Genomic DNA, 13,486 nt, shown 5'->3' with positions numbered 1-13,486 from the left:
GACATTAACGGATGACAAAGTGAATATATTTAAGGTGGGACCAGACTGACGAATTTATTGTTCGAAAATAGAAGAATGAAAATAGACACAATGGCGTGAACTTGCACGTTTGTTCTAGAATTTGGAACGGGACACCTACAAGCACGTTCGTCAAACGGTGGTAGACATGATTCTAGCGACAGAGATGACGAAACACTTCGAGCACTTGGCCAGATTTATGAACTTGTGCAGCTTGAAGGCTGGAGACCCGGCAGACGTACGATAATCGCTATAACCTTTTAACAACAGAATCTACTATTAATCTTTCAAGCAATTCTGTTTTCACGTCGATTTACAGGCTCTCAGGTTATTACATCGAACAGTTCTTATACTTCTGAAAAATTATTGTTTTCTTTCCAATAACTGTACAGCTTTCCAGCGCTCTTAACATTATTTAACATTAACTAATATATGTTTCGTACCTTGTTTTTGGAGGCACTTCGTGCAATTCTTTCTTTTTTAACGAATACGCATTTTATTCAACGATTTTAGTATCAATTTCCTGAACTGGACGCGCGATATTTGTTTAAAATCTTAGAGGAATTTTTTAAAGCGTTTAAAGTTGAAGTTCTGGGACACTTACAATTTTTCTATCATGACGAAATAATTTGTTCGTGATTATTAATTTAACCCTGTTTTGGTAACCACATTAAAATTCTTAATAATTGTAAGTTCAATTATAACGGAAGATATTTTACCTTGTTAGACGTACAACACGAGTTTAAAGCTGAAATACGTACAGATTAATTGTTTTCCTACTTCTAGGGAATAGTTTGATAAATATTCTTAATTTATCACTCGTACTTATTAGTAGCCATCTCATATATTCTTATCACTCGCCTTTCGTATCTTAACTTTAGTCACAAATTGAATTGAAGAATTTTTATGTAAAATTCTGATTAGGCCAATGCTTGCTTGAAATCGAAGTGGAAGCAAATAATGTTTATACTTCGAAAAGAAAATACCTTGATCGACGTTCTTCTTAATTTTGCGTAGCCAAATTAAAAATTTCTATCGATCGCCCTTAACACGTTAAGTGCCGGAAATCAATCCCAAAATCAAAGTAATTTCATTAATGAAACTGGAACCTGAAGTTAAAATTGATCATAGCGGAGGATGTTTAACTTTTTCTGCATTCTGAACATCCTACTAACGTTCAGTTTGTCCAAATAAATTACAATGAAAATGAACTTTGAAAATTAGTCATAATTTAGTGTCACCCATATGTGACCGACACGGCACTCGACGTGTTAACGGTACATAATGATCGTAGACATCGATTATAATAAAATGAAATTTCAACAAAGGGTTACGTCGATGCCGTGGACATGACCGCAGTGTTGCAACCCGAGAACGTGGCACTGGTCAAAAGAATGATGATCAAATGTGCGGACGTGTCGAACCCGACCAGGCCAATGAAAGATTGTGTCGAGTGGACCAGGCGAATCGCAGAAGAATACTTTACTCAGGTAAAATTATTCACTTACTTAATATGATTGTCGCATCTGGACCGGTTTCTTCGTCAGCTTCCATTAATTGAATGATCTCCATGGATGAATAATCGTTCATAGTTTCAATCCCCAACGTACGACACAAAACAAAATTACAGTAAATATATTCAGCTTAACTTTGCAATGGCATCTTGTCATTTGTTTCGAAGAAGAGTAGATATTTTTGTTCTTGTACGTCGCAGGGTGAAAAAGCCTGTAATCTACTTTGAAAAACGTCTTGAATCTTCTTCGCAGACCGATCAGGAGAAGCAATTGAAACTGCCTGTTCTGATGCCGATGTTTGACAGACAAACGTGCTCGATACCGAAATCGCAAATTGGTTTCATTGATTTCATCATCAACGACATGATCGAGGCTTGGGATGGTACGTATCCTAATCTTTTGACTATTTTTCCACTAGATTGCAGCTGCTTATGCATTAATAACACCATACCATATATACGAAAATGAAGAATACTTTTATTTTATCTTCACTGCAAAGGATTTTTTATTGAATGGAAAAGCATAGTTGTTTCTCATTTCAGTGTTTAAAAAATTAACATAATGATCCTCAGTTCATTTATTGTTTTTAAAAGCCACGTTAATTACATCAATTCTTTTTGTTCCCACAGCATTTATCGACATGCCAGAAATGGTTGGATACATGAGACAAAATTACGAGAGATGGAAAGAATATAATGTAAGAGTATATTTGTATCATTCTAAAACTTTGTTTCGTTCGTATCTTTATAACATTGTCTTTTTGGATTTAATATTTAAACAGGAAAAGGGTGTAACAACCTTGCAAGACATCGAGAAACTGCAAATGCTTCCTGAACTACACATCCACCGATTCGCGTGACCCATGGAAACTGTTGAAAGTCGTCTTCCCTCTTTCTTAGCCCCACACTATGGTCCGTCCCAACAAGCTCAACGCTGCGAGTTGTGCAACGATTTGTAAAATATTTGTAATAATTTAAGAATAGAGTAATATGACACGTCGTACGCTTGTAAGTTCTTCTTTTTTTAGGAAATATACTGTAACTCATTCACGTTCGCCGCTGTTACTCCACACCTTCCCCCACCGCATCGACGCCCACCCACGCCATTCTTCGAGATCTAATTTTGAACTGTAAAAACGCGCTGTGAATCTCTGCGCGTTTCATAAATACAACGATTAGTCATTTGTGTTCATGACTGTCAAAAACAAAATAGAAATCTGTCCACCGACACTATCTCATAAAATTGAAGCCCATTACAGTTCATTGGAAATAATACGTAGAGCTATTCGAATGAAACAATGAATTATTAATATTAATAAAGATCAAGCAAAACTGTGTTCTCTCTGTTTCATTACTTTCGTTATAATTTCATTGAGGAAAATCACACGCTACGTAATATGGATAATTCATAATACAAAAATTGATCGAATTCGAAACGGTGAAGACATTTAGAATTTAATTTTTTGAATTTCTTTTTAATATTCAAATTAGTAAGAAAAGAAATAACTGTCCATATAATTGCTGCAATTTAACATGAAAATAAACCGGTTGACTTTTCATAATTGAGCAAATTTCTTGCAATATAATGGCATAACACTGTGAACAACTTGAAATACGATGTACGAAATCGATCGTACTTTGTGTAAAAGAAACAGCTGAACTTTTTCGTACTTAATACAAAATTCGGTCAAATATCTAACACTTGATTTTCGTTTCTCCTGTATTCATTCAAGAGATATGAACTTATAAAAACGCCTCGATCCGACTCTCCGAAATTCTCAATTTCACTCGACTATCCCACACATACCATGTGTATCAAATCAAAATAGAATTGTCAATCGGTACTCACATGCCAACAGTATGTTCCTAGAAGGGACTGGTGTATTCCGTCGTAATGGGAAAGAACTCATTCAGTTACGGTCATAATTTCATGTCACTTTATTGTTTTTCTCAGCCAAAAGTGATGTGTATGAGCCTATCGCTTGGCGTTGCAGAAATATTACACAGAATATGGAACAAGATGTATATATGTGTGTGTATATATAATATAATTATAGCTCAATCTTTGGATCGGTAAGAATTTTGTTGTATATAATTTCGTATAATGCTTTCATTAAATGAAGAACACACGCTTCTTTTGCGTTTACACAGTTGTTTTCCTCAATACACGGAAACTTAAGAAACAAAGGAAAAAACATTTTCGACATTCTCTCACAATCGTTTCAAATAACGAAGCTGATTGGTTGTGTACGAACATAAGCTTTCGGAGAGAATGGTATTTGGTGTTGTATAAGCCACTTCCGCTTTACGGATTGTTACAAGAATCGATACAAACCCGTTACTAAGTCACAGAGTATAAGTGATTTTACAAACGCTAAACGTTCAGAATAATATACCATTGTTTTCGTGATGAGTACAGCACACGCAGATTTTAATGACTGTCGAAAAGTGTTTTGCTACAGCGCTAACAAGATCGAAGTCGTTTTATTCAGTATCAAAGAGACACGTAGAAGTACATATAACGTGTGCATAATTTTTCGAGGACTGATAGCGGGACTGGCATGGACTTCTTACGCGTGTACCTTTGCCTTTAATAATATAACGACGACTCCTTCGGTGCGAAGGTGCCTGACATAACATTTAAAAACACCGGAAGAAACACAATACAGATATATTTGATGGTTATCGATTATCGTAAGTATTTAGACGAATTACGCGTTACCTAATAGTTAGATTAAACATTAAGCCTAGGATTCATAATGTCGCACAATATTTATATACTTCGATGTGTTAAGAAAATAACTTAAAGGTAGAAATTATAAAACCCGAATAACTACACTCCCGGACAAAGAGACTGTGCAGATAAGTAAGCAAAAATGCAAAAACATAGTTGGTTAAATGCAATACACTTAAATGTTAGTTTCGTATGCTAAAGTAAGTAATTTTAAATGCAGGTACTACAGATTGTTGTTTTAATATGTTTTCTTTGTATTTATATACTCTCTGCCAATTCTTCCATAATACTGTTGTCAAAGTGATTGGTGTTTTATTATGTTTCAGTCATATTAACACTACGTGATCGTTTTAGTTATTGTAAGACCACGATTTCCTATTAGAAAGGCGTTTCCCTGCTACCTGTGCAATTTCAATCGCACTATCAGTGTTTGTGTCACAATGGACAAATGTTTCTACAAATTCTCCATCTGTTATCTCGTGTGTTAGTCACTTGAAGGATCTTAATTCTTTTGCATTCGAAAGATTCGCTATGTTGCAGTTGTTTCCACGAATCTTTGCGAAGCGAGTTTAGAAAATTCTAATATTTGCTTTCATCGCATCTAGCTATCATTTTTCATTTCACTGATCTTCTGGAAATGTTAGTTTCTTTTTCTTTGCGCGTTATTGCTTGAGGACGTCAGTACTGTTCAGTTTGTCATGATCACGTCTATCAACAATAGCAGCTATGTTTACAATATAATCGTATTGTCCAAGTAATTTTAGCACATGTATTATTCACTTATTATTGTTCGCTTGATATTTGTCAATTTTAAACAAGCCTATTATACCGAAACTATACGTTTCAGTGGTTTACATGGGGGTATATGTACACCTAAGAACGCGTGTACACAACTTTTTGTCCGGGAGTGTACACATCACGCGTATGACCTGCTACTAAGTGCTCTTTGTTCCGTAAATTTGTATCAAGTTCCTTGTAATGCAATCGTTCTATAACCAAGTAGTCTAGTAGAATAACATACACTACGATATAATAGAGTATCGCATTGTAGGTAATAGGTAAATCGATTAAAAACATAGACATTATTCAAATTGTTTCTCATTTCCTCCCTCTGTACTTTCTCTTTTTTTTTTTGGTGACGAGAGCACGGAGCAAGTCCCTTGCGCTCGTCGGTTTTTTTTTCTTTTGTTAATAAGGGTCGTGCCCCGCCACGTATCTCAAACTCGCCTTGTAATTTATACATACGCGAAAATGTTCGCGAAATGCTTTCTTTGGGGTCGAAGTACCGACTCGAAAAGTTCAAGGTGCACCTGGTACGCGTCGCGCGGTCAACGTTGACGCCGATACCTTATCCTCGGAGGATCAAAAGGATATTGCTGGAAGTCTGATCGAGGAACCTCGAATAAATGCGTGGACATACACCGAGATGTTTTTTGGTCGCGCGATTCGAAAAAGTTGGAAATCTGCTATTACTGCTGCTGCTGCTGCGACGTATCGACTTGGTCGAAAAGCAGTGGAAGCGAATCGCGATGTTGGGTGTGTGCAACGTGATTATCGAGGAACTTCGGTGCGCATTCAAGGTCTGTTGGTCTCTCCTCGCATGCTAGCACGCTCGAGACTCTCCTATTAATTAGCGTTAGTTTCTAGCGAAACAGTTGACGTTGAAACTTTCGCGACGCAATCGCCTGTCCCTGGGATCTGTTACCCCCTATACGCTTGTACAAGCGAAAGAACGATCAAAATGATTCGGAAGGTAGAATGAGACCTCCCGCTCCCTCCCGGAGAATTCAATCGTGCTACGGTCTGGGTTAGACCTTAGCCTTAGAAGGTGTTAACGCGCCAAAATTATCGGAACACCGCATCGCGTTCGGTCGCTCGTGAAAAATCGGTCACTCCTCTGGTTCGTTCGCGATCCGTTCGCCCGTGGGGTGCGTATTTTTAGACGGAAAGTCAGCGTACACGTGATGGAGTGCATATCGGTGGGAGCGTGCGATGTACACCGGGTCCAGGACGCGTGGGCGTCGCTCTTCTACGAGCCTGGCTATTTAAGCTTCTCGCGTTTCCGCGACTGAATCAGAAAGTCGAATTCCTTCCCGGTTGCCGCGTATTTGTGTCGACTGATCGGTACAAGAGCATCATAGTGCGTCTCATCGGCTCGAGTCTCTTCAACGGCGCGATCAACAACATTCACAGAAAGCTCACGGTAGTTGCTCTCGCTTGGTCAGTGTGTACGTGTGGGTGTGTGTATAATCATGAACAGGAATTATGCTTCGATCGGTCGTCGTGTTCTCGCTTTGGGTCGAATGAACGTATGATTATGCAGCCCGCAAAACAGTAAACCTAAAATAGAGGACCCCTAAGCGACACTTAAACTCTAGTATACCTAACGTCCCTATCTATACCCGAAATGTTTGCGCGTAACCCCGGAAGATTTTAATCCTTATGCCTAGATATGACCGAACTTTTCATGGACCGCATGGTCTTAACTGTGCTCAGCTCCGAAAAACAAAGCCTGCCAGTTTAAGCGCGAACGAATCGATCGTGATCGATCGATCGTTGATCCGATAGTCTGAAGAACTTAGTAGACTAATTTACAACTCTTTTGACAGGTACGACTGTCCAAATCCTCTAGCGTACCAATGTTTTCAATTTTTTTCGTCTTTCCGTTTTTCAATGCCTCGCCGAATCCTTCGTCAATGATACTGTTCGTCTCGTCGAAGAACCTTAATGCCCTGATTTCAAAATTTCGTCATTGTACGCGATCATTGAACGGTCTCCGCCGATCTTCCTCTTTCATCAACGTAAATTGATCTTCGTGTACGACTGGTATTTTATAGTAACTATACTCGCGACTCATTAATAATTACGGGGCCGGAATTATTATAACTCCCGGTCACCCCTATCCCTAACGATTACTGCAGTATGTACCATAGGTCGTGTGATCCATTCCCTAAACCTAGCTAGCTCCTAACCCTAAAGCTATCGCGAGATAATTGTGCGTATTCGATGGAAAATGCAATGTCTCGTTTTTCAGTTTTCCTTTCGCTTCGCGATCATTTTGAAATCGCCGCTCGACACACGATTCTCTGATCCTAGGTTACGTGTTGATGTCAACGTATTTTTGATGGAATTGGGGGAGGTCGCCCCTCAATATTCAAAGGGTGTTTTGTGCGGGTCTCTCCCTCTACTTGTGTGCGGTCTTGGATCGTGATTGCAACAGAGATTATGGTTGTGGGTAATTTTTGCAATAAATCGACGCAGGAATGATAAGTGAAAAAAAGTGGACAAATGTTCAAATTTAATGGGAAAGGATACGGAGATTTGGGATAAAAGGATTGTCGGACCGCACAGCAGATTCCCAGAACTTCGAGAAAGTGATGGTAGTTTCGCGAGTGTGAAATTCGAATTCCTCGGTTTGATAAATGTCCATTCTGGATTGTTTCGGTGATCGTGTTAAATTGCGACTGGTGGGTGGCACTCTCGCGTACCGTTACCGATCAAGATCGTGTGGTAACCACGTTAGAGCAAGATTCCTTTGTTTTCCGTCGAAATGAAAAAAAAAAGACAGGACCGCTAACCGATTGACCTAACGATCCTGGACTGCCTCGAAACGGATGGTATCGTCTCTCGATAAAGCGCGTGCACGATAGGTGTAACTTTTCCAAATGGTTCCCTATGGTACACGACGCGTGTGATTACAGCAGGCAAACTGTTACGACGTCTCGGTGATTGGTTGTGTGTTGATGGTAATTTGTGTTCCCGCGCGATCGCGTTAAGAATCACGAGAACAGGTGAAGAATTTCCCTAGTCGTGGTCGTATCTCTCTTCGTCACGTCCAGAAACGTTGCTCGAAATAGATCTGCAATAGTCGTGTCCCTATAACAAGTAACGCGAGTATTTCACGTACGCGGTTTAAGCTCAAGAAACCTTTAGCAGCCCCTAACACTTAGAGCCTAACTTTTAATTCGTCGAAAATCTTTGTCAGTTGTTTGGATTCGTCATATGTATACAAGTTTTTAATTACGACCCTTCATCATCTCCCTCACCATCATCACCATAATAATCTATATCAGCGCTACCATTATCATCTACATCGGCATCACCATCATCATTATCACCTACATCATCATCATCATCTACATCATCATCATCTACATCATCATCATCATCATCAACATTATCATCTATCTCATTACCCTATTTTTTGCCACTTCTACCCGAGCGAGAAGCAAGAACTAACCGAGACGCATATGTGTTTCCCGTATAGCACAGATGTCCGTGGTGCCTCTAATGTTTCGTGATTGGTGGGACGATTTCGACCGACCGGTGTCCAGGATCATGGACCAGCACTTCGGCAGAGTCCTAAACCGGGACGATCTAATCTCGCGGTTCGCCGATCTCGGCTTCGACAGGCCTGCCCGCTTGACATTCGGCAGCAGGTATTTCAGACCATGGCGGAACGTGTCGACGCGCCAGCACTCGAGCGGATCCAGTACGATTCAGGTCGACAACAAAGACAACTTCCAGGTTGGTAGCATGATAGAGTTATTCGCAGGAGACTGATCATTCTCTCGCGCGCATGGTTCGTTCGGTTGCGGCTGACTGAACTCGTACTTGCTAAGCCCACAGGATGTACGTAGGATAGCATGGAAGCAGGTTCTTGGTGATCAGTTGGTGTTGGTACAATTGACGCAGGGCGCGATAGAGTTCTAATATTCTGTGTTTCCAGATTATGCTCTATTTGGAAGGAACGCAAACCAGGTATCCATAGTTATCACTCGATGGCGCGAATCGCTCTCATTGTCAGAGACAATGGGAGCGATTACAATCGCCTTTCAGTCGAGTGGTAACTATGGATACCGGCTAAGAACGTATCTAACGCGTGTGACTACACCTGTGACCAGATACAATTACCGGAATTCATCAAATTCGAAAATGATCTGGCGTTTAACCAGAAATTTAGGAATTTGACAAAGTTAGCAGCAGTTCTAAGCTGTTGGTGGCTGGAATTTCGGTGGTTTGCGTCCTCGCGTGTCTGTTAATTGTGCTGTCGCTTTTCGTGAATTCAGTTTCGTTTACAGAGGGATGAACATACGCGGTTGTATCCGGTATGATTGGCGTTCGTGGGCTAAGCAAGCAATCAATGTATCCTCTATTGAATCTCTGCGACGTTTGTCTCGCGCAATTGATTTTCCTTGTGCGGTTGTCGGATCGTCCTTGGATGACACGGAGGGCAACAGATTATTGGGCAATTATTAATCAGCTATTATACATTATTCAATAGCCTATAGATGGTCAAGTTAGCAAAGCTTCTGCTGTTATGAGCAAACTTCGTGATGATCACCCAAGTTTCCCACATCCGGATCTCTCGTCTTCCAAATATTTCGGTCGGATATTTGAAGTTTTCCGCAAAAGTCTTAATGGCGAACGAGTCGCAAGCATTGACACAGGCACACTTCATCTTCTGTGGGATCCCACCGTTTCCATTAACGAGCAAACTAATTGGAGTACCTCGGACTTGCGCCCACACCTCCGTAAGTCGTATGAAATCGGTAGGACCCCACAGAAGAGAATTTAAAGAGAAAACAGAGTTATAAAGCTAAACGAGAAGATCTGGGAACAAGAGAAAAAGCAAATAACGAGGGAACTGTTAAGCAAAGAACTTCAAAGCGTTAATTCTTCATTGCCGTTATTGTACACGCACGCGAAACGAGAATCGATATTTAGAAACGTCTCCTCTGATACGAATAAGCTCGTGAAAAATATTAAGCGTTCTTTAGAATGTTAAATACTGATCCAGTGACTTCCAACTTCCAGAATTACGCTATGTTAAATCTAGATGATTCTGAGAGATTTCAAAGTTTATCGTCACGAGCAACGACTATCCCATAACTTTCCGAAACAGAAAGTCATGGGATAGCCGTCGCTTTTAGCTGGACGTTTACGAGAAGAAGCTGCGACGAAGTTTCAAGTTCTCTGTGGACAAATAGATACTGGAACAGTAGCGTAAACTTACTTGTTTATTAGATAATTATTTCTAAACGAAATCTTGTGGACACCGAATACGTTAAGGAAGTTAATTCAAACGTAATTAGTTTCGAGTCGAGGAAAGCGTAAAAACGAAGCGATTAACTTTGATCCCGAAGAAAGCCGACTGTAAGACCCCTCGCGGGGTCCCGGGTGGGACTCACCGCGAAGAGTAGCTCTCACAAACGAAATGTGAAAGGCACTCTTCTATTACGTTCACAAGCCAACAATAATCGGAAAGTCGTCTCTTTGATTACACGAAATACAAACTGAATAAAACGCTTAGAATACGTTACTGTACTATATTTAATGCGAGATTGTTGACACACACCAACGGGTACACGACGTGCGGGCCTAGACGCTTAATGTAACTTAGTAACTCGATGTTGATTCCTGTTTGTCGATACCATGTGTACGCACCGTGCTTAGCATGGTGCTAATTGTTGTTTACAATATTCGGAGAGCTGTCGCATATATACTGGCCTATGAACAATTTCAATGACATTGATTTAGAAGATAGCAGTGTGCAGCGCGAGAATGATGTTTTTGTTCCACTATCCCCTCTTCAGTAGTAGCTTGCGTATATTAGTTGGGAGATTAATAGTTTCGCGGGATCATAATTGCATGGAAGTTACGCATACATCGATGCGGAAGCAAAGTTACGAAACGGTTTCGAACTCAACAGACGGATGTATCCAGACACAACGTAAATGAAAGAGAGAGAGAAAAAAAAAACGTAACCGAACTACATGGGAAGAGAAGCGGTGTCGTGGATCATAAACCGAACAATGAATCTAAACCGAACGAACCTAACTGAAAATTAGAACGATGTCCGCGGATAAGCGAGAAGAACTAAGGAAACTTGCCGAGGAACTGGAACACCAGAAGGCCCGAAAACCGGTTTCTGTTTTTGCCACTACTACTGCTACTACTACTACTACTACTTTTCGTAGTCATTTTCTCTTTAGGCTGCATCACCGACTGATTGAGGAACGTGACGTGAGGACACTGTGTCTGTTCGCCTTTCCCTCCGCTCTCTTTACAAATGGTTCACAGCACCGCTGTTTAAGCGTTTAGAAAACAAAAAAATTAAAACCCTCGGAGACTAGGTCTGCCGCGGTACACCCCCGCGACGGGGGGTGACGCTGGTGATTAAAAGTACAGAATCAGATCTGGACAACAAACTACTCCGAACAAACGTCAACTCGAGTATCGAAGAAATACATTCTGAACGAAGCGGAAAGAAGGTGATCCCTGATCGCGGCAACGTAGCACAACATAGTTTCTATCGTCGAGTCACGCTTTGCACCGGAAGTACGTTCCTAAAAAATCACAGTTTAACCGGCTTGTGCCTTGTTCTCTTTTTTATTTCTTTTCTCGTTTCATTTAAAAAGGACTCAAAACGTCCGCAACGCTCTTTTCGCCTACGCTTCAAAAGAACTTTTGTATTTTGTTGTATAGGTACAAACGACGACCGTGTTAACGGATATTCAATAGCCGAAAAACGGATCGCGTCGCAAAGTGTCAGTCTTCTTTTACAGAAAGAACCGAAAATTGTGTGGATTTGATGTTCTCCGCGGCGGAGCTCCCTCCGCCCCCGCGCAACGGGGGCGCGCCTACTGACTCCCGGGGCTAAGCGGCACTCGAATCTTTCGGTACTCTCTTTTGTTCTCCTTTCTTTTCTCTACAATATATTAATTTCTATATAAAAATAAATGTTTCTCGAATCTTTTAACGATAAAGATCATAAAAAACGATGCAGATACGAAATTTCTATGTACAAAAATGCAGACGTGGCTGGTCTCTTTCTCTGCGTACGCAGCGGTACTCTCTGTTTGTATACCAAAAAATCTGTTTTCCTCGCTTGTTTGTTTGTTTTGTCTCGGATTATCTCTGCTCGTGATACGAAAGTGAAAAGGTCGATTTATTCCCGGACTTCTCACGCGTCCTTTTCTCGTTGAGAGATCTCACTTGCCAGGTCCCCCAGGAGTGACCCGAAGAACCGCGGATCACTTTCCCTCTCTTTCGTTATCACTTTTCCTCTAGTTTGCCGGGTGTATCTGATCAAGTGAAGTTGCTAACCACGAGACGCATAGATTCATTGTCGAAAAAGTGAACGCAACCGGCGCCGGACGAAACACAATCTCGCTCGCGGCAGGCGTGCGCGATATACGTGGATTGGTCTGCGTGTCCTGATAGTGTTTGCGTGTGTGTCTGTCTCACCTACTTGTATGTAATGCTCGCGTCTTTTCTCGATTGCGGAAAAAATGGGAACAACGTCACACAAGTGGGCGCGCCTAACAGCTACATCTTTCCGGTTTTAGTTCCTTTTGCGGCCGCTACGTAGGCCGAAAGCACGCGAGATGTTACATTAACTGCGGCGAACGGGACCCAAAATCTTTTAAACAAGCTTGTTCGGTCTTACATTGTTTAACTATCTTGTCTATCGACTCCGGGCGCATATCGTGAATAGAAGCGGCACGGTGGTTCGTGGGATGGTATTTAGCGATTCGGATCTCTCGCACAAGTGCGGAACGCCAAGAGATTGTGATCTTCCGGAAGAACCTGTAGTTGGAAAACCTCGACAAACAGTGGGGCTAGCGTATCGAAAATAGGCGAAGTCGCCTTCCTTGTCTACCACGAACATATCGTGTCTCGCCCAGAATTGTATTTCTCGTTTCTATTTCCGGATTGATCATGAATATGTCGTTCTATGTTTCTCTCCGCAGGTGATACTCGATGTTCAACAGTTCTCGCCGGAAGAGATCACGGTGAAGACGGTCGGCAACAACATAATCATAGAGGCCAAACACGAGGAAAGGCAAGACGAGCACGGCTTTGTCAGCAGACACTTCCTACGCAGATACGTCTTGCCCTCATCTCACGATGTGATCGACATTACCTCGAGCCTTTCTTCCGATGGTGTATTAACTATCACGGCACCCAAAAAGGTGAGCAACGAAGAGGAGAAGCACCGGTGACACGACGAATCCGAAGATTCGTCGCCGTCGATCAACTGATCCTCTCCTGACTTTTGTATTGGTACTGTTTTTTGTTTGTTTTTTTTAATTTTTTTGTTTACTTTTGGCTTTCAACCCTTTCGATTCCAATGATCCGGATCTGCCGTTGTGGTAGTATTAGAGAAGATGGAGTGCTGACGATTTATCTCGATCAAACTACGAGTCTGCTCTAAA

General features: G+C 41.3%; 2 protein-coding genes and 1 long non-coding RNA gene across 10 annotated transcripts in view; 2 read left to right on the top strand and 1 right to left on the bottom strand.

Annotated features, from left to right (window-relative positions):
- The window catches only part of Pde8 (phosphodiesterase 8), a 25,572-nt gene extending 22,991 nt beyond the window's left edge, over positions 1–2,581 (top strand). For 4 of the 5 annotated variants that reach the window (XM_076519913.1, XM_076519914.1, XM_076519916.1 and 1 more), the window contains 5 exons: positions 1–34; positions 119–256; positions 1,347–1,508; positions 1,785–1,914; positions 2,162–2,581. The exon at positions 1–34 is cut by the window's left edge and continues 93 nt beyond it. In XM_076519913.1, the coding sequence (XP_076376028.1) occupies positions 1–34; positions 119–256; positions 1,347–1,508; positions 1,785–1,914; positions 2,162–2,391 (694 nt within the window). In that variant the 3' untranslated portion in view covers positions 2,392–2,581. The remainder of the gene's footprint in view (positions 35–118; positions 257–1,346; positions 1,509–1,784; positions 1,915–2,161) is intronic. The other variant, XM_076519915.1, reaches the window with a different exon arrangement.
- Positions 1–13,486, bottom strand: part of LOC143259110 (uncharacterized) — a 50,588-nt gene that overhangs the window by 34,754 nt on the left and 2,348 nt on the right. For all 4 annotated transcript variants that reach the window (XR_013032916.1, XR_013032915.1, XR_013032917.1 and 1 more), the window contains exon 3: positions 1–13,486. This exon is cut by the window's left edge. This is a non-coding gene — a long non-coding RNA (uncharacterized LOC143259110).
- LOC143259109 (protein lethal(2)essential for life) overlaps positions 8,538–13,486 on the top strand; it is a 6,604-nt gene continuing 1,655 nt past the window's right edge. The window contains exons 1-2 of the mRNA XM_076519975.1: positions 8,538–8,792; positions 13,022–13,243. Coding sequence (XP_076376090.1) covers positions 8,538–8,792; positions 13,022–13,243 — 477 coding nt within the window. The remainder of the gene's footprint in view (positions 8,793–13,021; positions 13,244–13,486) is intronic.

The sequence above is a fragment of the Megalopta genalis genome, chromosome 3 (assembly GCF_051020955.1).
Source record: "Megalopta genalis isolate 19385.01 chromosome 3, iyMegGena1_principal, whole genome shotgun sequence".
Taxonomy (NCBI): Eukaryota; Metazoa; Arthropoda; class Insecta; order Hymenoptera; family Halictidae; genus Megalopta; species Megalopta genalis.
The sequence above is the reverse complement of the archived record's forward strand: the minus strand, read 5'-3'. Positions and strand labels throughout refer to the sequence as shown.